Source organism: Narcine bancroftii, chromosome 1 (assembly GCF_036971445.1).
Source record: "Narcine bancroftii isolate sNarBan1 chromosome 1, sNarBan1.hap1, whole genome shotgun sequence".
Taxonomy (NCBI): Eukaryota; Metazoa; Chordata; class Chondrichthyes; order Torpediniformes; family Narcinidae; genus Narcine; species Narcine bancroftii.
In genome coordinates, this window is record NC_091469.1 from 319,059,856 (window position 1) to 319,083,885 (window position 24,030).

At 41.4% G+C, this 24,030-nt stretch overlaps 1 protein-coding gene across 4 annotated transcripts in view; it reads left to right on the top strand.

Annotated features, from left to right (window-relative positions):
* The window catches only part of LOC138751960 (uncharacterized), an 81,858-nt gene extending 66,287 nt beyond the window's left edge, over window positions 1-15,571 (top strand). For all 4 annotated transcript variants that reach the window (XM_069915001.1, XM_069915012.1, XM_069914991.1 and 1 more), the window contains exons 4-5: window positions 4,797-4,935; window positions 14,423-15,571. In XM_069915001.1, coding sequence (XP_069771102.1) covers window positions 4,797-4,935; window positions 14,423-14,643 — 360 coding nt within the window. In that variant the 3' untranslated portion in view covers window positions 14,644-15,571. The remainder of the gene's footprint in view (window positions 1-4,796; window positions 4,936-14,422) is intronic.
* The last annotated feature ends 8,459 nt before the right edge of the window (window positions 15,572-24,030 follow it).

Consider the following 24,030-nt stretch of genomic DNA (forward strand, 5'->3'; position numbering starts at 1 on the left):
TCTTGTAATGGTTCACAGTAAAGTGCAAGTAACTTTTTTTTCTGTTTGTGTATGAAATTTGAGTCTTGTAGCATGTTGTTGATTACTGTTTCTGGTTCAGAGTACTTTGCCAAAAGCATCTGAACGGAAAAACCTGACTGGCCTGGGGGCCAGTCTTTCTTTGGAAAGAGGGAGATGGAATTCTTTAAATCTCTGCACCCGCATTTTGTTTCTGCCCTTTCTTTCCCTGTCTCCCCCCACCTCCCCCAAACACCGTCATCTATGAGCTAATGTCTCAACAATGACATCTCCCAATTGAGAGTTCACTTACTATAATCTTCCATCTCTCTTGTTGCATTTTATCAGCTGTGGAATGAATTCCAGCTTTTCCTTGAAGCGGCTCAGACCTGGCTTTAATTTATTACTGGCCAGCCCTTACTGTTTTTGTGCAACAGAGCGTGCAGCTTGAATGTGTGTGTAGCCTGCCCTGGTCTACCAAAGATTTTTTTCCACACACCAAGGATGGGTGTGCTGTGGATTGTAAGAAACTGTCAAAGCAAATCACAAAACAGCAATGGGAAACAGCCATTGTCGAGTGATTCCTTTAAGCAAAAAAAATCCACAGGAATCTGCATTTATAGAGGTCTATTGTTCTCTGTAATTGCTTTCATTGAATAGTATCTTGGCCGCAGTTGTGCTCTCTGTTATGAAACATAATTCTGAAAGTCTTGCTGGGCAGGGATTATGATAAAATGAGAAATTCCATGATTTCACTGGCCTACCCGAGCTCCCAATGCCCTGACGGTGGACACTCTCTGGCTGCCCACCTATCAAAGCTTCTGATGCCTCCACCATGAACCCTCACCCCTGACCACCCACCCATCCGAGCTCCCAACGCCCCAGCAACTGACCTATCTGAGCTTCCGACGCCCTGACTGCAGACTCTTACCAGCCGTTCGCCCACTGGAGCTCCCGATGCTCCAACCACCCACCAGAGTTCCTGATGCCCCAATCATGAGCCCGTGCCTCTGGCCATCTGAGCTCCTGGTTCAAAGATCATAGCTACTGCCCCAGCTCTCTCTTCCCTCACTTCCCACAGCAGCCTGAAGTATATTGTGTCTGGCCCCGGGGATTTATGAATCTTGATGTTTTTAAGAAGACCCACCACTTCCACTTCCTTAATCACCACATTATCCAGCACACAGACCTGTTCAACTTCAATCTTGCCATGATTAAGATCCTTTTCTCTTGTGAATACTGACACAAAATATTCATTTTGGACCTCCCCAACCTCCTCTGCCTCCAGGTACATGTTGCCTCCTTTATCCTTTAGTGGCCCCACCTTCATTCTCGACATCCTTCTGTTCACAAACGCATAGAACACCTTAGGGTTCTCCTTAATCCTTCAGACCAAGGCCTTCTCATACCCCCTTCGAACTCTCCTAAGCCTGGCTACCATACACTTCCTGCTTCCTATATCTAATGTATCCTTCTTTCTTCCTCTTGACTGGTTGCCTGACCTGTTTCATCAGCCACGGTTTCCTTTTCCTACCATATTTTTCTTATCCCAGTGGGATAAACATATCTTGAACCCTGCACTAGTGGTCCCTAAACTTCTTCCATATTATTTGGCTTTTATCCTTAAAAATCTGTTTCCAATTTATTCTCGCCAGTTCCTGATTCATCCCTTCATAATTAGCCCTTCCCCAGTTTGACTGTTTGTATCCTTTTCCATAGCTGTGGTGAAGCTATAGGAGTTGTGGACTCTCAAACCAAAATGCTCCCCCACTGAGAGGTCTGCCACCTGACTAGGTTCATTCCCCAGAACCACATCCAGTATGGCATCTCCTCTAGTCAGCTGGTCCACATACTTGTCAGGAATCCTTCTTGTACACCTGACAAATTCAGCCCCATCTATCCCTCTTGTCGTCAGGAGGTGCCAGTCAATATTAGGGAAGTCGAAATCACTCAGAATTACAATCCTGTATTTCCTGCACCATCCCAATATCTGCCTGCTCATCTGCTCCTCAGGTTCCGAGGGCTACTTGGGGGTCTTTTGACAACTCCCTGCACAGTGACGGCTCCCTTCCTGTTTCGGACTTCCACCCACACTGACTCAGTGGACACTCCCTCTGCAGTGTCCTCCCTTTCCATAGCCATGATACTATCCCTAACCAGTAATGCTACTTCCTCCACCCCCCTCCTTTTCTACCTCCCATCATATACCTTTTCAAACATCTAAACCGTGGTACCTGCATCAGCCAGTCTTGCCCTTCCTCCAGCCAAGTTTCAGTAGCAGCCACAATATTGTTGTTCCACGTACTGATCCACGCTCTAAGTTCATCCCCTTTATTCCTAATACTCCTAGTTTTGAAATAGACACATTTTAACCCCTCCTTTGTTTTGTCACCTGCCTGTCCTTCCCACAACTCAGAGCACATTCCATCTTGCTTTTGTCCTTCTCCCCTAATCTCTGCCCTCACATTCTGATTCCTACCGCCCTCCCCCCCCCCCAGCCAGACTAGTTTAAACCCTCCCCAACAGCTCGAGCAATCCTGCCCACCATTGGTCCCTTTCCAGTTCAGGTGCAGCCTGTCCTTTTTGTACAGGTCAGACCTTCCCCAGAAGAGATCCCAATGATTCCCAAATCTGAACCACCGTCCCTGCCACCAACTCTTCACCCACACATTCATCTGCCACAACTTCCTGTTTCTACCCTCTCTGGCATGTGGCACAGGCAACCAACCTGAGATTACCACCCTTGAGGTCCTGCTTTTTAACTTCTTTCTTAACTTCCTAAATTCCTTCTTCAGGACCTAACTATGTCATTGGTCTGCACATGGACCATGACATCTAGCTGCTCACCCTCCCCCTCCAGAATGCTATGAAATCGATTAGAGACATCCTTGACCCTGGCACCTGGGAGGCAACATACCATCCAGGAGCCTTGATCTCGTTCACAGAACCTCCTATCTGCTCTCCTAACCAATGAGTCCCCAATTACAATCTTTCTCCTCTTCTTCCCCCTTCCCCTCTGAGCCGGGGGTGGGGGGGGCTCAGTCTCTGTGCTGGAGACATAAACACCTCGACTTGTTCTGGGTGGATCGTTATTCCCCCCCCAACAGTATCTAAAATCATGATACTTGTTGAGGGGAACGGCCACAGGGGTGCTCTGCACTGTCCGCCTCTTCCCCCTTTCCTCTCCTGACAGTCACCCAGTTACAGGTCTCCTGACTTTTAGGGGTGACTCTCTCCCTGAAATGTATGTAAATACATACACACAGTACTCCACTATAGCCTATCAAATGTTTTATAGTATTGTAATCTAATCCTTTCAACTATTGTATTGCATACCCTTGCTATAAAGTGACTAATGTGGGAATAGGAGACTCTGCCAGAAATGGAACAGCAGGTCCTTGAGGTGGTGGTTTGGAAACGTTTGTTCTTTCTGCCTGTTTTCTCAGAGCATCTTGCCAAATCAATATGAGATTTTGATCCATGTCAGATGCCGCTTTTTGCTTTGAATAATCCGAGAGAGGTGATTTCCGCAGTTAGGTGGAGATGCTGCACATTTTCAAGGAACTTCCTTGAATCTTTTTAAATTTAAATTTGGACACTGGGCATGTAACAGGCCCTTCCAGCCCACGAGCCCACCAAATACACCATTGACTTTCAACACCTCCAGCCACCCCAAACATTTATTTAAGGGCAGTAGGAAACCAGAGCACCCAGAGGATACCCACGCAGGGGAGAACGTACAAACTCCTTACAGCGCAGGATTTGAACCCAGGTTGCTGGCACTGTAATAGTATGGCAGTAACCGTGCCACCCACAATAATCTCTCGCTAGTGGAGAGTTGAGAATAGAGGGCCTGTTTCAAATGTCTGATGACAAGCATGCAGGCCAGCCAGTCAACACTGACCAATTTTAATTGGAGCTTCATGAAGGTTGTTGACATGACATTGGTTTGTTTTCTCTGGTAATAAATTTGGAGGATTTTAAGGGAAGGCTTTAGCACAGGGGTTCTCAACCTTTTTCTTTCCACTCATATCCCACTTTAAGTAATCCCTGTGCCATTGGGGCTCTGTGATCAGTAAGAGATTGCTTAAGGTGGGATGTGAGTGGGAAGGGAAGGATGAGAACCACTGCTCTAGACCCAATTGTGACTGAAATATTTTGCTTGAGAAAAATGGTCATTGGCCCATTTCCTTTGGAGTTCCGAAACCGTGCACATAACGAGTCAGTGAGGTATGATTAAAACAGTGGGTTTCAAACTTTTTCTTTTCAACTACATCCCACCTTAAGCAATCCCTTACTAATGATAGGGATTACTTAAAGTGATATGTGAGTGGAAAGAAAAAGGTTGAGAACACTGGTTTAGCATATTGCAATTTGATTAAAGAAGGCTGTGTTATCATGGATTTATCTTTTTATAAAATGATGAGCCAGCTGAATTTCATCGCGTTATTCTCCATCAAGATGCATGTGCAGGTAAGCTGAGATTGAGAGCAACCTCTGCATGGAGCTTAATTAGTCTTTAATAACACTGAAAGATTTGATTTGAACACATTTAACGTGCATTTTGATATTTGCCTCTTCTGGTTGGAAGGTCATTGAATCAAAAGCCAATATTTGACCTTTAAGGTTTATAATCCAGTCATGACTGGTGGAAGCAGTAAGATGTTGGTACTTTCAATGTATAAAAATAAGTTTTGAGTTTCGTACTGCAAAATAAATCCAGTAACATTAAATGTATGGCATTTTTTCCTTCTCATAAGATTCATTGAAAGCTTTTGTTCCTGTTAATTTTATTACAGAGCCCCATGTGGTATAGTTGGTATGGTGGCCAAGATGATAGTTCAATTGGAGAATCTTCTGGATCCTTGCCTCCTGCGCCATCTTACAGCCAATTAGAAGTGCCACCTCCATATGAAGCAGTACCAAGAGGGCAGCCAGGTACATGCTAATTCTTAATTCAGGAATTTAACAGAAATGTTTTTGTAGTCAACAATACATTCCATTGTGGGGTTTCTGGTACCATCAAGTTCAGTGTTTTTGTGGTCCTTCTAAAACAGTACAGTAAAACTCCTAGTACCCAGCACCTCTGGGGATCGGTAGATGCCGGATAAGTGAATTTTCTGGTTGCTTGAGGTTGCATGATGTGAACTAATGGCAAGGTGTGCTCCTTTCAAACTTCCATATTCTTTTTTTTTACTAATTTATTTTCTGCATTTTTTTTCTGGTTGCTTGAATTCTGGATAACAGGGCTTTTACTGTGCTACTTTCCATGGAGACGACTGCTGGCAAGTCAAGCAGTATCTGTGGAAGCGAGGGGATGGTCGATGTTTCAGGCTGAGACAGTGACCCTGTGTGGAGGAAGATGACCACTGTATAGAAGTGAGAGAGAGGGGCAAAACAGAGGCTGGGAGGTGATGTGTGGAAACCAGTGAGGTAGGGGGCAGTGGACCAAGCAGAGTGGGGAGGGGGGTTGGGGGACATTTAGAGACAAACTGCTGGCAATGGGTGAAAATGGATAAGAAAATAAAACTAGTCAAATGGAGGGGGTAAGGGTAGAGGTAGTTAGGTGGGTGATGGGTAGAAGCAGAGAAGGGAGGAATGATGAGCAGAGAAAACTAGATGGGAAGGGGAGGGAAAAGGAAATAAAATAGGTAGTTAAACAATAAAGTCTGCAGATGCTAGGTTGAGAGCAATACACATGTGTAGGAGAAACTGAGCAGGCCATTCAGTATCTTCCAGAAGTTTAGGTGCCTCAATAAAAAGAGAGGAGTGGGAGGGAAGATGGGTAAGGGGAGGAGCAAAGAGGTACAGAAGAGAGGGGGGGAAATGTGGTCATGGTGAGATGGCTCTCTGAATGGAGAAAGAAGGGAATGGTGAGCTGCAGGAAAGGAGACCGGTATAGATAGGGAAAGACAGATTCAGGATTTAACAGAAATTAGAGGTTGATTATGATCTCAGGACTTTCGGAATAGGAGGAGGGGCTCATTGAGAGCAGGGAGTGGAGAAAATCAGCTAAGGTGAGTGACATTTAAAACAGTGGTTCTCAACCTTTCTTTCCAGTCACACACCAATTTAAGGAATCCCAATGCCATTGGAGCTCTGTGATGAGAAAGGGGTCGCTTAAGGTGGGATGTGGGTGGAATGAAAGGTTGAGAACCGCAGTTTTAATCATCCCTCATTGACTCGTTATGTGGACGGTTTCAGAACTCCAAAGGAAATGGGCCAGTGACAATTTTTCTCCAGCAAAATATTTCACTAACAATTAGGTTTAGAGCAGTGGTTCTCAACCTTCCCTTCCTACTTACATCCCACCTTAAGCAACCCCTTACTCATCACAGAGCACCGATGGTATAGGGGTATGTGAGTGGAAAGAAAAAGGTTGAGAACCACTGATTTAAAAGAGTGTGGAGGCAACAGAAGGGTTACTTGAGATAATTGGCAGGGACAATGAAAGGAGGGATAGCTAAAGAGGAGAGGCCAATGAGTGAGTGGCTCAGTATAGGAATGGAGCTTTGAGGCTTTGGCTTGAGAGGCTTTGGAGAGCAGAGGCTGAGGAAGAGCTTGCACCCAATGAGGTAAGGCCAGGTGAGGTAGTTTAATCCTTTAAATGAGGAGAAGGTCATGGATTTAGCTGGGGCAGTGGATTTCTCCAATTGCGGGATGTGGGAAATCTGGGAAGTCATAATTGTCCCTGATGATTACACCTACAAAAGGAGCATCCAGCTGCAGCTCCTAACAAACCAAGTTAGGGAACTGAAGGTGGATGAACTGATCTTAAAGGAGGTAGAGATAGTGATAGGAGTTTCAGGGATGTAGTCACCCCTAAGTGAGGAGACAGGTAACTGGGTGACTGTCAGGAAAGGGAATGGGAAGGGGCTGAAAGAGCAGAGTGCCCTTGTGGCCGTTTCCATCAACAATGGTATACGGTTTGAATACTGTTGGTGGGGACGACCTACCAGGGACAAGTTGTAGTGGTCGTGTCTCTGGCACTGAGACTGGACCCTTGGCTCAGAAAGGGAGGAGGGAAAAGAGGCAAGCTGCAGTGATGGTGGATTTCATAGTTAAGGGGACAGATAAGAGGTTCTGTGGGAGAGATTGAAAATTCTGGATGGACCTGTGCCACATGCTAGTGAGGCTAGAAATAGGAAGATGCTGCTGCTAAATATGTGGCTGAGGAGATGGTACAGGTGGGTGGGCTCCATATTTCTGAGATCTGTTGCAGGGAAGGGGGCACCTGTTCTGATGGGAGAGTTTGCACCTGGACTAATGCTGCTTAGGGGGTTAAACTAGATTTGCAGGGGTAGGGGAACCAGAGTGTTAGAGCAGATAGTGAGGTATAGGAGGGTAAGGGTCATGCAAGGACTGCACATATAGACAGCAACCAGAGGTTTGTACATGATGGAAATGTTCTCAGGTGCATTTATTTTTATGGAAGGAATATTGTTGGAAAGGCAGATGAGCTTAAGGCATGGATTGCCACATGGGATTACCACATTATTGCTATTAATGAGACTTGGTTGCTGGAGGGACAGGACCAGCAGCTCAATGTACTGGATTCCGTTGTTTCGGACGTGATCAAGGAGGAGAGATGAGAGGAGTAGGAATGGCTTTGCTAGCCAAGGAAAATATCACAGCAGTGCGTAGACATGAAGGCTCATCTACAGAGGCCATATGGATGCAATGGGAAAGGTGTGTCCACACTGATAGTGTTGTATTATAGATTGCCTAATAAAGCAAATCTGGAGAGAGATAGCAGACTGATGTAAGAAACAGTTGTGATAGTAGAGGACTTAAATTTTCCACATATTGACAGGGATCTCCCATACTGTAAAAGGGCTGGATGGCTTGGAGTTTGTCAAATGTGTTCAGGAAAGTTTTCTTAACTAATATATAGAGGTACCAACGAGAGAGTATGCAAAAGTTGTTCTCCTATTAGGGAATGAGACAGGACAGGTGATGGAACATTTTGGATCCAGTGACCTTAATGTCATTAGTTTCAAGTTAATTATGGGTAAGGATTGGTCTGGCCCTTGAGTTGAGATTCTAAATTGGAGAAAGGCCAATTTTGTGGAAATGAGAAAGGTTTGAGGAGGAGTGGATTGGGATAAGTTGTTTTCTGTCAAGGATGTGCCCAGCAAGTGGAAGCCTTCAAAGGTGAAATTTTGAATCAAAGGCAAAATTTTGAGAGTGCAGAGTTTGAATGTTCCTACCAGGATTAAAGACAAAGTTAGCAGGAATAGGGAACCTTGGTTTTCAAGGGCATTGCCATTCTCTGAATGTGGTGTCGCAGGTGAACAGGGTTGTAAAGAAAGCTTTTAGCATCTTAGCCTTTATAAATATTAAATATAGGAGTTGAGATGTTATGTTGAAGTTGTTTAAGACATTGGTGAGGCCAAATTTGGAATATTGTATGCAGTTCTGGCCACCTAACTACAGGCAGGATATCAATAAGATTGAAAGAGTGCAGAAAAAATTTGTTAAGATATTGTCAGGTCTTCAGGAGTTGAGTTGCAGGGAAAGATTAAACCAATTAGGACATTCCTTGGAACAAAGAAGAATGAGGGGAGATTTAATAGAGGTTTACAAAATTATGCGAGGTATAGAGTATGGATGCAAGTAGGCTTTTTCCACTTAGATTGGAAAATGAGTACAATAGGACATGGCTTTAGGGTGAAAGGGAAAAGTTTTAGGGGGAACTTCTTCACTCAGAGTGGTAGGAGTGTGGAATGACCTGATGTGGTGAATGCAGACTCGATCTCAAGTTTTAAAAATAAATTTAGATAGATACATTAATGGGAGAGGTCTGGAGGATTATGGAGTGGTCAGCAAATTCTAGAAGGGCCAAATGGCCTATTTTCTGTGGTGTCATGTTCTATTGTTCCACAGATGTTAATGCTGACTGGTTGGAGAGTGCCCACATGGAAAAGGAGGTGTTGTTCCTCCAATTTACATTGGATACCTCTGTTTCAACTCCCCAACAGTCCTTCCAGATGAAACCCTTCACTTGTGAATTTACTGCATTCATGTGGCCTCCTCTACATTGGAGAGACTGCGCATAAACAGGGAGATCGCTTTGTTGTGCGCCTACGATTGCAAGGACCTCCCAGTGGCTAACCACTTTAATTCTACACCCTGACATATTTATCTATGGCCTCATGCACTACCAAACCAAAGTTACCTGTAAAATGGAAGAACACTTGGTATTCACTTGGTATTGTCCTGGAGCCTCCACATTGATGCAATCACAAAGAAGGCTCACCAGCAGCTATACTTTGTGAGGTGTCTGAGGAGATTTGGTATGTCACCGAAGACTCTCGTAAACCTCTGTAGGTGAACAGTGGAGAGCATTCTGGCTGGTTGCATCACTGCCTGGTATGGAGGAACCAACTCTTAGGTCAAGAATAAACTCCATGCCTATGGTCATACTAGCCTGAAAACGCCCGATCTCATCTGATCTCGGAAGCTAAGCAGGCTCAGGCCTGGTCAGTACTTGGATAGGAGACTGCATGGGAATTAAAAATAGAAAAAAAAACACCCAGAGGGTTGTTTACTCAGTCTGCGACATCAAGGCCATCTACATGAGGTGGTGTCTTAAAAAAGCAGCCTTTATCCTCAAAGACCCCCACCACCCAGACCATGCCCTCTTCACCCTGCTACCATTGAGGGAAAAGGGACAGGAGCCTAAAGATGAGCACTCAATGGCACAAGGACAGCTTCTTCCTCTCCGCCATCAGATTCCTGAATAATCAATGAACCAAAGACACTGCCTTACTTTTCATGCACTATTATTGAACAGTAATGTTTTAAGATGGTTATTTTATATATATATATATATATATATATATATATTTGCTCTATGATGCTGCCGCAAAACACCAAATTTCATGGCTTGTTCATGATTTAAATTCTGATTCTGATTCCATCTTGGCACTCTCCAACCAGATGGCATTAACATCAACCTCCAATTTCTGTGAAAGCCTTCCTCCAAGTGTCTCTCTTTCCCTCCGTCTCCTCCAGCTCTTCATTCCCTCTTGTTTTATCAGAGATCTATCCTCACATCCCACCCTCCATTACTTCAAAGCTTTTCTTCCTCTTCTACCCTCTCACCTATGTTTGCCTGTGCCCCCAACTACCTTTGCCTTCAGGTGCTGCCTGTCATTTTGCCCATAATTTGATAAAGGGCTCAGGCCTGATAATCCTACAGATTCTGTGTGACTCAGAGTTTCTCCTACACTATTGTGTGTTGTAAAACAAAACAGGTGGATGGATGCATAGCAACTCAAGTACATATATAGTGCCCTCCATTCTGTTTCGGACAAAGACACTTTCTTATTTGCCCTTGTGGTCCATTGTTTTAAATTTGTAATCAAACAATATACATGTAATTAAAGTGCTCATTCCAGATTTTATTAAAGGTTATTTGTGGACATTTTGGTTTGACTATGTTGAAATTCACTTTTCATACATAGTCCCCTCATGTCAGGCACCATAATATTTGGGACAGAGCAATGGTATGTATGTTAAAGAAGACATGTTCAGTACTTCGTTGCATATCCCTTACATGCATTGACTGTTTGTAGTCTGTGATTCACAGTCATCACCAGGTACTGGGTATCTTCTCTGGTGATGCTCTGCCAGGCCTCTACTGCAGCCACCTTCAGCTCCTGCTTGTTTCAGGGGCTTGTTCCTTTGGGTTTTCTATTCATCATATGGAAGGGACGCTCAATTGGATTTAGATTGGGTGATGGACTTGGCCATTCAAGAATTATCCAGTTTTTAAGCTTTGAAAAACTCCTTTGCTGCTTTAGCGGTACATTTGGGATCATTGTCTTCCTCTAGGATGAAGCGCCATCCAATGAGTTTGGAGGCATTTGCTCAAACTGGAGCAGATAAGATGTTTCTATACACCTCAGAATTCATTTTGCTCCTGCCATCGGCAGTTACATCATCAATGAGGATAAGAGCACCAGTACTTGTGGCAGCCACACATGGCCAGGCCATAACACCCCCACCACATTTCACGCATGAGGTGATATGTTTTGGATCTTGGGCAGTTCATAACACCTCCACACTTTACTCTTGCCATTACTCCGATACAGATTAATCTTGGTCTCGTTTGTCCATAAGACCTTTTTCTAGAGTTTTGCAGGCTCATTTAAATACTTCTTGGCAGCTGTAAACTGACCATCCTGTTTCTGTGGTAACTAGTGGTTTGCATCTTGAAGTGTAGCCTCTGTATTCCTGTTCATTAAGTCTTTTGAGAACAGGAGTCATAGACACATCCACACCTGCCTCCTGAAGAATGTTCCTGATCTGTCAGACATACATTTGGAGATTTTTCTTCATTATGATGAGAATTCTTCGGTCATCAGCAGTGGGGGTCTTCCTTGGAATACCAGTCCCTTTGCGATACCTGAGCTCACCAGTACCCTCTTTCTTCTTAATGATGATCCAAACTGTTGATTTTGGTCATCCTATGATTCGAACAATGTCTTGTACTGTTTTATTCTTGTTTATCAACCTCATAATTGGCTTCTTTTACTTTTATTGGTACAACTCTGCTTCTCGTATTGAAAAATGGCAACTACAGGCTCCAAAGGTGATGAAAAGTTTAGGACAACCCCAGTTCCCTTATACCTGTGCCAATGAAGCAATTAAATATACCCATGTTCTCATAAACATCTGTGAAGCCAAATGTCCCAAACATTATGGTGGCCTGACATGGGGGAACTATGTATAAAAAATGCTGTAATTTCTACATAGTCAAACCAAAATGTGTACAAATAAAATCTGGAATGTGCACTTTAATTACATGTGAATTGTTTGATTACAAATGTAAAACTGTGGAGCATGAGGGCAAATAAAGGGAAAAAATGTCTGTCCTAAACATTATGGAGGGCACTTTAAGCATTGGCAACCTTTGTTCCTCATCATATACTACTCTTTATTATATAGAAATAAGTTTTGGAGATGCTTGCAGGTGGACATAGGATATCTTATTGTGTTAAGAGTTGTATTAACCTGCTTTCATGTCAGATAACTTGAATGTAGGCATGGTGCTTTTGGTTATTGGTTCTTGTTTGAAAATTAAAATTTGATGAGGTTCTTTGTGAATGAAGTCATTTTCATGATAACCTGGATTGGTGTCTTTGGGATGTGGGAGGAAATGGGAGCACCTGGAGGAAGCCCACTCCATACAAATGGTATTCTAGGTCCAGACCGAACACAGGCCTTCAATGCCTCGAGAAAGCCACCATCCTCACAGTGCAATTCTTCTGCAAAATGATGGTCTATGTTGTTATGGGTTTGCAAAATCTTTGGTTTCTGCCTTGTGAAGTAAATTGTGTCTGTCAGGTACTTTCCTGCCATGTATTTGTTGAATAGGTGCTTAATCATCTTTTATCCTCGGGACCAGACACTTTTCGCAATTCGGAATTTTTCAAGTAATAGAATAATCTGATTAACTGATGATACTTTTAAGTAATTGTGCTGCTGAATGTCGGTGGGGGGGGCGCTGGCAAAAATGTTTGGTTTATGGAATTTCGGATAAAAGAATTTGTAAGTAATGAATTAATACAGAGATATTAAACAATAATATTACAGAATAAAAATATATCATAAAAAAAAATTTAGATCAGTTTAGGGTGTGAACTATCTCTAAAAAAAAAAGATATAATTAATAACAATATATGAAAAAAGAGAAAAAAAAACCCCAAAAAAGAAGAAAAAACAAATCTGAATTAAAAAAACTTAAAAAAAAACCTACAGATATAGCTAAACCACGCCGATCACTCCGATCTCATCTTACAGCCCAATTATCATACATAATCATAGAAAGAAAACAGAGCCAGATCAACTCACCACAAATGAAAATATTGAATAAATCGTCGCCAGGTTAACTCAAACTTAGAAGGGGATTCATAGACAGAGTTTCTAATTTTCTCTAAATTTAAACATAGTATAGTTTGGGTAAACCATTGGAAAACAGTGGGAGGATTAACCTCTTTCCAATTCAATAGTATAGATCTTCTAGCCATTAGTGTAAGAAAAGCAATCATACGATCCGCAGGAAGAGATAAATAAGTCAAATCTATCATAGGTAATCCAAAAATTGCAGTAATGGGATGTGGTTGTAAATCAATATTCAAAACAGTAGATATAATGGAAAAAATTTCCTTCCAATAATTCTGTAAAGAGGGACAGGACCAAAACATGTGTAAGGGAAGCTATTTCCAATTGACATTTATCACATATAGGATCGATATGAGAATAAAAGCGATGGAGTTTATCTTTAGACATATGAGCTCTATGAACAACTTTAAACTGTATTAGTGAATGTTTTGCACATAGAGAAGAAGAGTTTACCAGTCGCAGAATTTTATTCCAATTTTCATTGGAAATATGAAGGTTGAGTTCTCTTTCCCAATCATTTTTAAACTTTTCAAAAGTCCCAGAATTTATTTTTGTAATTATATTATATAATTTAGATATCACGCCTTTTGGAGGGAATTTTGAATATAGTATATCCTCTAAAACAGTCGTAGTCTCCCGATTGGGAAAAGAAGGTAAAGTCGAAACTAAGAAACTCCTAATCTGCAAATATCGAAAGAAATTAGATCGAGGTAAATCATATTTCATGGGTAATTGTTCAAATGACATGAAAGAGTTATCCAAGAATAAATCCGAAAAGCATGTTATACCTTTAACTTTCCAGAGTAAATAAGCTTGATCAATTAGAGAGGGATGAAAAAGGAAATTTAGTACAATAGGAGTTTCCAAGATAAAATGACTTAGGCCAAAAAATCTCCGGAATTGAAACCATATACGTAGTGTATGTTTAGCCATTGGATTATCAATTTTATATCTCTTTGAACTGTATGTGTTTATAAATTATAATAATAATAAAAAGATTGAAAAAGAAAAAAAAAAAAAGAATTTGTACCTATCCCATTTTCAGCTGTGGCCAGATTTCCTCCGTTTATTTTAAATGCAGCTGCACTCGTTTTAAATTTGGACATGCAGCACGGTAACAGGCCATTTCAACCCATGAGCCTGTACTGCCCAATTTACACCCCATTCACCATACCCCACCCCCCCCCCCCCCCCCCCCCCCCCCCGTTTTGAACGGTGGGAGGAAACCGGAGCCCCTGGGGAAAACCCACGCAGACACAGAGAGAATGTACAAACTTCTTATAGCGTGGGATTTGAACTCCCATCCAGATTGCTGGCGCTGTAACAGGGCTGCACCAACCATGCCACAACTAAGAGAAATATGGGTAGTTGTTTCCTGTATACATGCTTAAGTAAACACTGGAATATTCAAATTTTCTGTCATCAGTGTGATTGCACCATCATGCTTTTACAAATGAACTGTTTCCTGAAGTATTTTAATACATTGTTTTTATTTACAAATCTATTCCCATAGATGACTTAAAACCACCGCCGTACACAGAACATGCTACTAGCAGTATTGAAGAGGCTCATGTTGTGTCTATACCAGACGGGTGTGATGCTTGCAGTTTGAGTGATGCTCCTCCCCCATATACTCCTAGCCCAACAGTTGAGGTTACACAGAACACTGTGATGCCACCAGGTACTCAGGAGTCGGACAGAGCTTCTACAGTTGGATCGCCATCTGGGGTCTGAAGAAAATATATGCACATCCTGGGACTTCGGAGGAAAGTTACTTTTATTTTCTTCAGAATCGGAAAAATCCAAAGCGCCTGAATTTTGTTTTTTCTGTACAGTTTTAAAGATGTTTACAGAAATGCACTACACAGAACAGTTTTCACTGTTTGCTGCTAGCAGCACTAAGTTTTATTTTTTTGTAAGCATTTATTGCACTTTCCAAGGAGGAGCCCATGGTAAAAGGATGATGCCACTTTTTGTTTTGTGAAAGATTGTAAGCTTATCCATCCCCTGTGCTGGGTGGGCTCGAGAGGAGTGAAGAACTCTGATCCATGACTTGATATTGCAACCAAGAGACAAGCTGCAAATTCTAAAATCTATTTGACATCTTGAAAGCTTGCAATTGCAAATAAGAATTATCTGGTGAGCATGAACTGTCTTCAAAGTATATGCAAAGTCATTCTTTGAATTATACACTATCCAAGACTGCATTATCTGCCCCAAAGGGAAAAAAAATAAATCTTTCATGTTATGAAAGACGTGGTGGACAAAAAGTTGAGATTTTCCTTTTGACCCAGCATTTATTTTCTCATTTTCTGCACAAATGAAGGATTTTTAATAGTGAAAATTTGATTTTGATCTTGTAAGAAGCTCCCTGATGCATATTAACACAAACCCATTCCTGTCATAGTTTGAAAGAAATAAACGCCTTTTTTTCACCACCTTTTGAATCCAAGGACAACTTGACCGTTTATTATAACAGTGATATTTATTACTAAACCTAATTTTGCTGACCTTTTCCTGATGATGAAATTAATTTTTTAACATTTTTTCCAAATTTTATCATGTTAATTTTAATGTTGATGGGGGTCTAAAGAGCTACCTGGATGTATGGCTGCATTGAGCATGTCAATTTGTGAGCAAGAATACATTTCCAATGGCTTTGTTTCTGGGTTTTAATCTGTTTCTTGTGTGTGTTTTTTAATTTGTGACCTTTCTCAACCTTCTCCCCCTCTCCACTTTGAACTGGTTTCTGAAATGTAACTAACATTTTTTTATTAAGAACCTTGAACAAAATGGATTTGTGGCATTGTTCATAATTGATTTGAATGATTCTTTTAAAATCCCTCAAATGACCTCCTCAAGCACTCCTAATAGTATTGTATAATTTGGGGTGGGTGGTGCTCTTTAGTTTTATATTTTATAGTTGGTTCCAATTAAAATAGAATTTAACAGTATCTTAGACCTGTATAAGTGTTTCAGTCCAACATCGTGCACTTGTTGAATTATGTAACTCTTTAAACAACAAATACAGTTTGCGGATTCCGGCTAAAATAGCTCTGTGTTCCTCTTTCTGTTTTCGTGATAAATGGGTTGTCACAAATGGTCAAGAACAGTTCAGGTCCACAAGTTAGAAGTGCTTTGCTGTGCAATAATTGAGAATGTCTTGCTTCAAACAGAATTGATGGAAAAGTGACATGGTTATTTTTTATTGGACAATTTTATTTCTGTTCGCTTCCTGTTCTGAAGAGGTTCTCTTTAAGAAAGCTTCCAGGAGGTTTGCTGTCCTCCAGAGTGTTTTGGCAATTAGCCAAAGCACTGGAAGATTGGGATAACTTTAAGAGACAACAGGGGTTACAAAGTGGGTAATAAGAAATGGGAAAAAGGATTATGAAAGTAAATTGACACAAAATATAAAAACAGAAAGCAAAAAATTTTATAAATATATAAAACGGAAGAGGGTGGCCAGAGTTAACATAGGACCCTTGGAGGATGAGAAAGGAAAACTGGTAGCAAAAAATGAGGAAATAGCCGAGGCATTGAACAAATATTTTGTGTCAGTCTTCTGTGGAAGACACGTCCAGCATGCCCAAGTGCAGAGTTAAGGATGCGAATGTTGGGGAAGACCTTGATAAAATAGTTGTTACAAAGGAAGTAGTGATGGAGAAACTAATGGGACAAATCACCTGGTCCTGATGATATGCATCCAAGGGTTCAGAACGAAATGGCAGAAGTTATAGTTGATGCTGGTGGTCACACACCAAAATTCCTTGGATTCTGGGCAGGTCCCGGCAAACTGGAAGACAGCAAATGAGACGCCACTTTTTAAGAAGGGATGTAGGCAGAAGACTGGAAATTATCGGCCAATTAGCTTGACGTCTGTAGTTGGAAAAATGCTTGAAGCCGTCATTAAAGATGAAATAGTGAAACTTTTGAAACGTAAGGGTTCAATCAGCCAGACGCAGCATGGTTTTAGAAAGGGAAGATCTTGTTTGACAAACTTGTTAGGATTTATTGAGGATATAATGGGTGCGGTGGATAGAGGGGAACAGGTTGATGTTGTATATTTGGATTTCCAGAAAGCGTTTGATAAGGTGCCGCACAAGAGAATTATCAGTAAGTTACAGGAAAGTGGAGTTCGGGGAAGTATATTGGCATGGATCGAAAACTGGTTGTCTGACAGGAGGCAGAGAGTCGGGATAAGTGGGAGTTTTTCAGGTTGGCAGAGAGTGGTAAGTGAGGTGCCACAGGGGTCGGTGCTAGGCCCACAACTGTTCATCATTTACATTGATGACTTGGAGGAGAGGACAAAATGTGGTGTAGCCAAATTTGCGGATGACACCAAATTGAGTGGAAGAGCAAATTGTAATGAGGATGTGGAGAGTCTGCAGAGGGATATAGTTAAGCTGGATGAGTGGGTAAAGGTCTGGCAGATGAAGTACAATGTTAGTAAGTGTGAGGTTATCCTCACTTAGGTTGCAGGTGCAGCAGGTTATTAAGAAGGCAAATGGAATGTTGGCCTTCATCGCTAGAGGAATTGAATTCAGGAATAGGGAGGTAATGTTGCAACTGTATAAAGTACTGGTGAGACCGCACCTGGAGTACTGCGTCCAGTTCTGGTCTCCATATTTGAGGAAGGATATGCTGGCTTTGGAGACACTCCAGAGGAGGTTTACTAGGTTGATCCCTGGGATGAAGGGGTTGACTTATGATGAAAGATTAAATCATCTAGGATTGTATTCACTCGAGTTCAGAAGAATGAGAGGAGATCTTATAGGAACATATAGAATTATGAAGGGCATGGATAGGATAGATGTAGAAAGGTTTTTTGAGCTGGCCGGGGAAACTAAGACGAGAGGACACAGTCTCAAGATTCGGGGGAGTAGATTTAGGACAGAGATGAGGAAAAATAGTTTTTCCCAGAGAGTAGTGAATGTTTGGAATTCTCTAACCAGGGAAGTGGTTGAGGCTGCCTCATTGGACGTATTTAAAATTCGGTTAGATAAATTTTTACATGATAGAGGAATTAGGGGATATGGGGAGAAGGCAGGTAGGTGGAGTTAGATCATAAATTAGATCAGCCATGATCGTATTGAATGGCGGAGCAGGCTCGATGGGCCATTTTTGACCTACTCCTGTTCCTACTTCCTATGTTCCTATGCCTGATCATGAACTGAATAATTAACAAAATTTCCTCTAATCTAGTTCAGGTTGTTCAAATATCCAAAACTGGGCCAAAAATGGTTCAAAAACAGTTGTTTGATTTCATATTTCATATTCCAATGCAGTCGTTGCTTTGTTGGATGGCTGCACAGCTGTTCCCTGGTAGGCTCCCTTGTGATTTTTAATGAGATCTTGGCTTTTTCCTATGATTGGATATTAACAAGCAAAAGAATAGCACAAAAACTGTGCTGGAAAATATTTTTTTCAAGGATGCTGAGATATGAAGTGCATTTTCACAGAACTTTTTCATTTTTGAAAATATTATAGATGCTGAAAGACCATTAATCAACTTGAATCTGAGTGTAATTTGATTATTATACTACACTGGGAATCATTTTCATCACTGCTTGGTTTGAGGTAATAGGTCTATGTGTTTGTTTCTTCCTCTGTACCTCTCTGCGCCCAAGCTCCTCTCCACTCAACCCTAATGCACAATTGCTGAAATTCTGAAGCTGAGGCTATGGAGCTCTTGGAACCTATGTTTTGTTGGTTTTTTTAATGTGTTAAAACCACTTGTATATTTCAATATAGTAGTATTTTTTACCAAATCAAAAAAGTGACACTAAATAGTGTAGTGGTTAGTGAAACGCCTTTACGGCACCCGTGATTGAGACCAGGGTTTGAATCCTGTGCTGTCTTTAAGGAGTATGTACGTTCTCCCTGTGAAGGCATGGGTTTTTTTTTCCAGGGGCTCTGGTTTCCTCCCACTGTTCAAAATGTAGTGGGGGGTTGTAGATTAATGGGGTGTAAATTGGGCTTGTGGGCCAAAATGGCCTGTTACTATGCAGTATGTCTCAATTTTAAAATTTTAACCCTTCAATAACTGTGGTCCTCCAATTCTAGCCACTTGATCATGTCAGAGATTAATCACCACCTATTGTGATTTTTGCTTTAAAATGCTGAGTGTTAAAACTTGGAGGTTCTCTCCTGAACTTTACTACCTTATTGTAACAAACTCCTTAAAGCATGGCGACAAATCTTTAAGTCACCTGCTCACACGTGACTTGGTGTAAAATTTTATTTGATACCACTTTTGTTTTGTTCCACTAAAAATACGCAAATAACAACTTGAGACCCAGAGGTTGGCAAAGCAGTCACTGATCTGTTTTTGAGTGAAACACGAAAATCTGCAAATGCTCCGATTGAAGTAAAAACACTCAGTCCTTTCAGCGTCCATAGGATATAAAGGTACACTGTTGACATTTCGGGCCTGAGCCTTTCTTCAGACTAAGCCAGAAGCAGGAAGTCTCAGAAAGTCCAGAATTCAGACAATGGGAGAGGAATTCAGACCAACAAATGGTATTAATTGGATGTGATATAGTTCTAGGTAAAAATTTATCATGTTTATGTGAAAAGAGATAGGGAATGGAGAGATGACAGTGGTGGGTTTTAACAAAAGTCAGGGAAGTCAATATTAATGCCATCTGGTGGGAGGGTGCCCAGTTGGAAGATGAGATGTTGTTCCTCTAATTTACGGCTGGTCTGTCTGGCAGTGCATGAAGCCATAGACAAACGTGTCAGTAAGAGAATAGGATGGGAAATTGAAATGAGAGATCCACACTATTGTGGTGAACAGAGCTGAAGTGCTTAACAGTGATTTCCCAGTCTATGTCCAGTTCCTCTGATGTAGAGGAGACCACAGGGAGAAATGGACAAGGGAGTCATGGAGGGAGCAGTCCCTGTAGAGGCAGGAGAGGGGAATATGTGACTAGTGGTGGGATTGATGTAAGTGGTGGAAATAGTGGAGGAGAGTGTGTTGGATGCAGAGGCTGGTGGGATGGCAGGTGAGGATGAGAGGAATCCTATCCTTGTGCATGGAGGGGGCTAGGGCAGAAGTGAGGATAATGGAGGATATGCAGGTGGTAGAGGGAAGACACATTGCTCGAAGGACATCTGAGGATCTGGCATGGAAGTCTTCATCCTAGGTGCAAATGCATTGGAGATAGAGGAATTGAGAGAACAGAATAAAATCCTTACAGAGGTCAGGGTGAGAAGTGGTGTTGTCAAGGTAGCTGTGGGAGTTGGTGGGTTTATGGAAGACATGTGTTGAGAGTTTGTCTCCTGAGATGGAGAAGGAGATTGAAGAAATGGAGTGTTGCTAGAGACTGACCAAGTGAATTTGAGGTCAGGGTGGAAGTTGGCAGCAAAGTGGATGAAGTCAACGAGCTCATCATAGGGTCATGAGGCAGCACCAAAGTAGTCGTTGATGCAGCAGAGGGAAAATTGAGGGGCCTTGCATGTGTAGGCTTGTCACGTGGATTGCTCCACTGTTTTTGGCCTCTCTGTAGGCCACATCAAGTATATTGATTGCAGGATGATGTGCACGTAAAACTCTCCCTCCCCTAGAAGGTCTGTTTCTGGGTCTGGATTAAGGTGAGGGGAGAATTGACCAAAAATGTGATGAGCAAACAAGAGTTTTCAGAAGAAATGAAAAATGGCTTATCATAATACACCCATGACTTTTCCACATTGTTGCTCAAAGCAATAGGGTGGTGATTCTTGCATTAAATGACAGTCTATTACTTCTGAGTGCACTTTGGGGTGAGAAATAATTGCATTTTGACTAGCAGTCCATTTTAACAGCCTTGTTGCAAGTAATGTGAAGTCAGTCCTTTCAGAATTGAACTTCCAGCCATTACCAAATGAGGGTGGTGATGTTCCACATTGACTAGATGACAAGCAGATAGGAACATTGGTGATAAGCTACAAGGTATCTGTACTTGCCATTGATCTGTGAAAACACGATAATTTTGTTCTATTGCTTGGCATCAATTTGTGCTGCTTAGACTGCAGGATCGTCTGAATATTTGATGATAATAATAATGAATGTGGCAACAGCTCCATCACAAGGGTCAGAGTTGGGGAGCTCAATCAGGCCCACTCTCAATTGGCTAAAAAGCTTTCAACTGCTAGTAAAATCATTAGTTTTGCCATCTACCAGTTATTAATTTGTACAAATGTGAGTAGGAAGATTCGGGAGTCTTACAAATAAGACATAAGTATAGAGAAATAGGCTATTCAGCCCAACATGTCTGTCCTGCTATTTAATCATGAGCAGATCCATTTTCCCACTCGGCCCCACTGCCCGGCCTTTTCCCCTTGACCACTGATGCCAAGAACCTATCAATCTCTGCCTTAAATACACCCAATACCTGGCCTCTGCCATTGCCTGTGGCAACAAATGTTCTCATATTTAAAAATATTTTAACATTTTTAAATATAAAATACCAAACTCAAATAGTTACGCTTGGAATACTCTAATTACAAATTAGTTAAATCAATTAGTTTAACTAGTTATTTAACTGAAATTAAGCTATTAGTCAAAATAATTGTTCAGAATTGCATAAGTAACTAATTGATAGAACCAAAAATGAACCTCTGCAGCAGAAATGATTTTCTTTGTCCTCTACAGTGTGGCAAGTCATATTTTGAAGATTTGACCCCAGTCTTATTGAAGTTCCCTTGTAACTGTTCAATCAAGAATACCTTGCATGGCTTTTCTGTTGATATGGTTACCACTGGGATCATGAGGGTCCTTTCATCAAACAAGAGAAAAGCCTGTGTATTCCTTGGAATGACGTGAGAATCACTGCCTCATTATGAAAGAGTATAGAATCACAGTGGTTTATTATTGGACCGGGACTAGCAATTTGAGACTATTCATTCAGGAACATGAGTTTGATTTCTGTTTTACATCCATGTAATTAAATCTGGATTTTTAAAAATATCTAGTCGCAATGACCACGAAACTATCACATCATAAGAAACGACCTGCCTTAGTTATGCCCTCCAGATGAGGAAGTTGGGTAATTTTTCTGATCCCAGCAGATATGGACACCCAAGCCAAGGAAAACATCCAGCCAAAAATCCCTACAAGAATTTTGCAAGTTTCAATGAGATGCCATCATTCTAAGATGTAGAACCCAAAAGCCTGAATGGATTCTATTGAAATTGGCAGGCAGTGTCACACAAGGGCTGTTTCCAGTGGGCGCATGCAATATGTCATGGACACCCTGAAATTGTAATGCACATTATTTGTGACACAAAAAACCTGCAAGTGATTGACAACCTCTTGTAAAATGCACAGGTTATAAGGTGGAGCATTTTTCTACATAAAACCAGGTTTTCTGTGCTCAGATAGGACAGACCAGAGGACTCGTCTACTGAGCTGTATGGTGGAGCTGAAGAACAGGAAAGGTATGACCACACTATTGGGTTTGTCCAATAGACCAATAATCAATGAGAATTGGAGGAGCAAATCTGCACAAAGATAGCAGACAGCTGCAGGAAGCAAAGATGTGGTAGAAGATTTTAAGTCTCCACATATTGACAAAGAGTCCCATACTGTAAAACGGCTGGGTGGTTTGGAGTTTGTCAACTGTGTTCAGGATATATTAATCAATATATTGAGGAATCAATTAGAGAAAGGAGATCCAGTATAGCACTATCAGGGCAGGTGACAAGTATGTTTAAAGGAACATTTTGGGTCCAGTAATCATAATACCATTACTTTCAAGTTAATTACGGATAAGGAGAGGTTGGGTTGAGATTCTAAATTAGAGAAAGGCCAATTTTGAGGAAATGAGAAAGGATTAAAAAAAAAACGTGGATTGGGCCATTGTTTTCTGGCAAGGATGTGTTTGGTAAGTGGAAGTAATTCAAAGGTGAAACTTTGAGGATACAGAGTTTTTATATTCTTGTCAGGATTAAAGACGATGTTAATAAGCATAGGGAATGTTGGATTTTGAGGGATATTGAGGATCAGATTAAGAGAGAGGTTTATAGCTATATAGGCAATAAGGAGCAAATGTGATACTTGAGTACACTGTACTGTACAAAATGCAAGAAGAAAAAACAAGAAAGAAATCAGGAAGGCTTTTTTTTAAAATAAAAGACCTGAAGTTGCTTTGGCAGACAATGTAAAAGAAAGTATTAAGGGTTTCTACAGGTATATTAAGAGCAAAAGAATAGTAAAGGACAAAGCTGGGTCCCCATGAAGATCAGAGAAGTTGGCTTTGTTAAGGAGCCAAAAGAAAAGGGGGAAATCTTGATTTTTTTTTTTTGCAATTTCTCATGAAATTGGCATAGAGTTGTGGGAAGAAAGGAAAACAAGCAGTGAGGTAATGGAACATACAAATTAAAGAGGAGGAGGTGCTTGCTGTCTTAAAGCAAATAAAGGAGGATAAATCCCTAGGGCCTGACAAGATATTCCCTCAGACCTTGCGGGAAACTAGTGTAGAAATTGCAGGGGCCCTGTCAGAAAAATGCCTTTGGCCATGGGTGTGGTGTCAAAGGATTGGATGGTAGCTCATGTTGTCTGTTACTTACAAAAGGCTCCAAAAGTAACCCATGAAATTATAGACCAGTGAGCCTGATGTCAGTAGTAGGTAAATTATTGGAGGCTGTCCTAAGAGATTGGATATACAAGAATTTGGATACCTTGGGCCTGATTAGGGATAGTTAACATGGCTTTATGCATGGTAGATCATGTTTAACCAATCTTGGAGTTTTTCGAGGAGAATATCAAAAATGGCGGTGGATCTCAAGGTTCTACATGGGAAGTTAGTCAGGAAGGTTCAGATGCTCAGTATTCATGATAATATGGTAAACTGGATTCAACATTGGCTGGATGGGAGAAGCCAGAGAGTAGTGGTGGGTGATTGTAATGGAGGATTTAGACCAGCTTTTGCAAGAAGGGATGCAGTTGCATCAGAAGACATAATCTAAATTCCACCATGGGGCCCAGGGGTGCATATGAATCAGTAGACATTACCTAACTTCCACCATGAGGCCCAGAGATGCAGTTGTCTTTTGTTGGTTGCAGACTGTCAGGAGACCTTGAAGATAATTAAATCATTTGTTCAAAGAGATAAGATCTGAAGTAAACAACTTTTGGGTAAT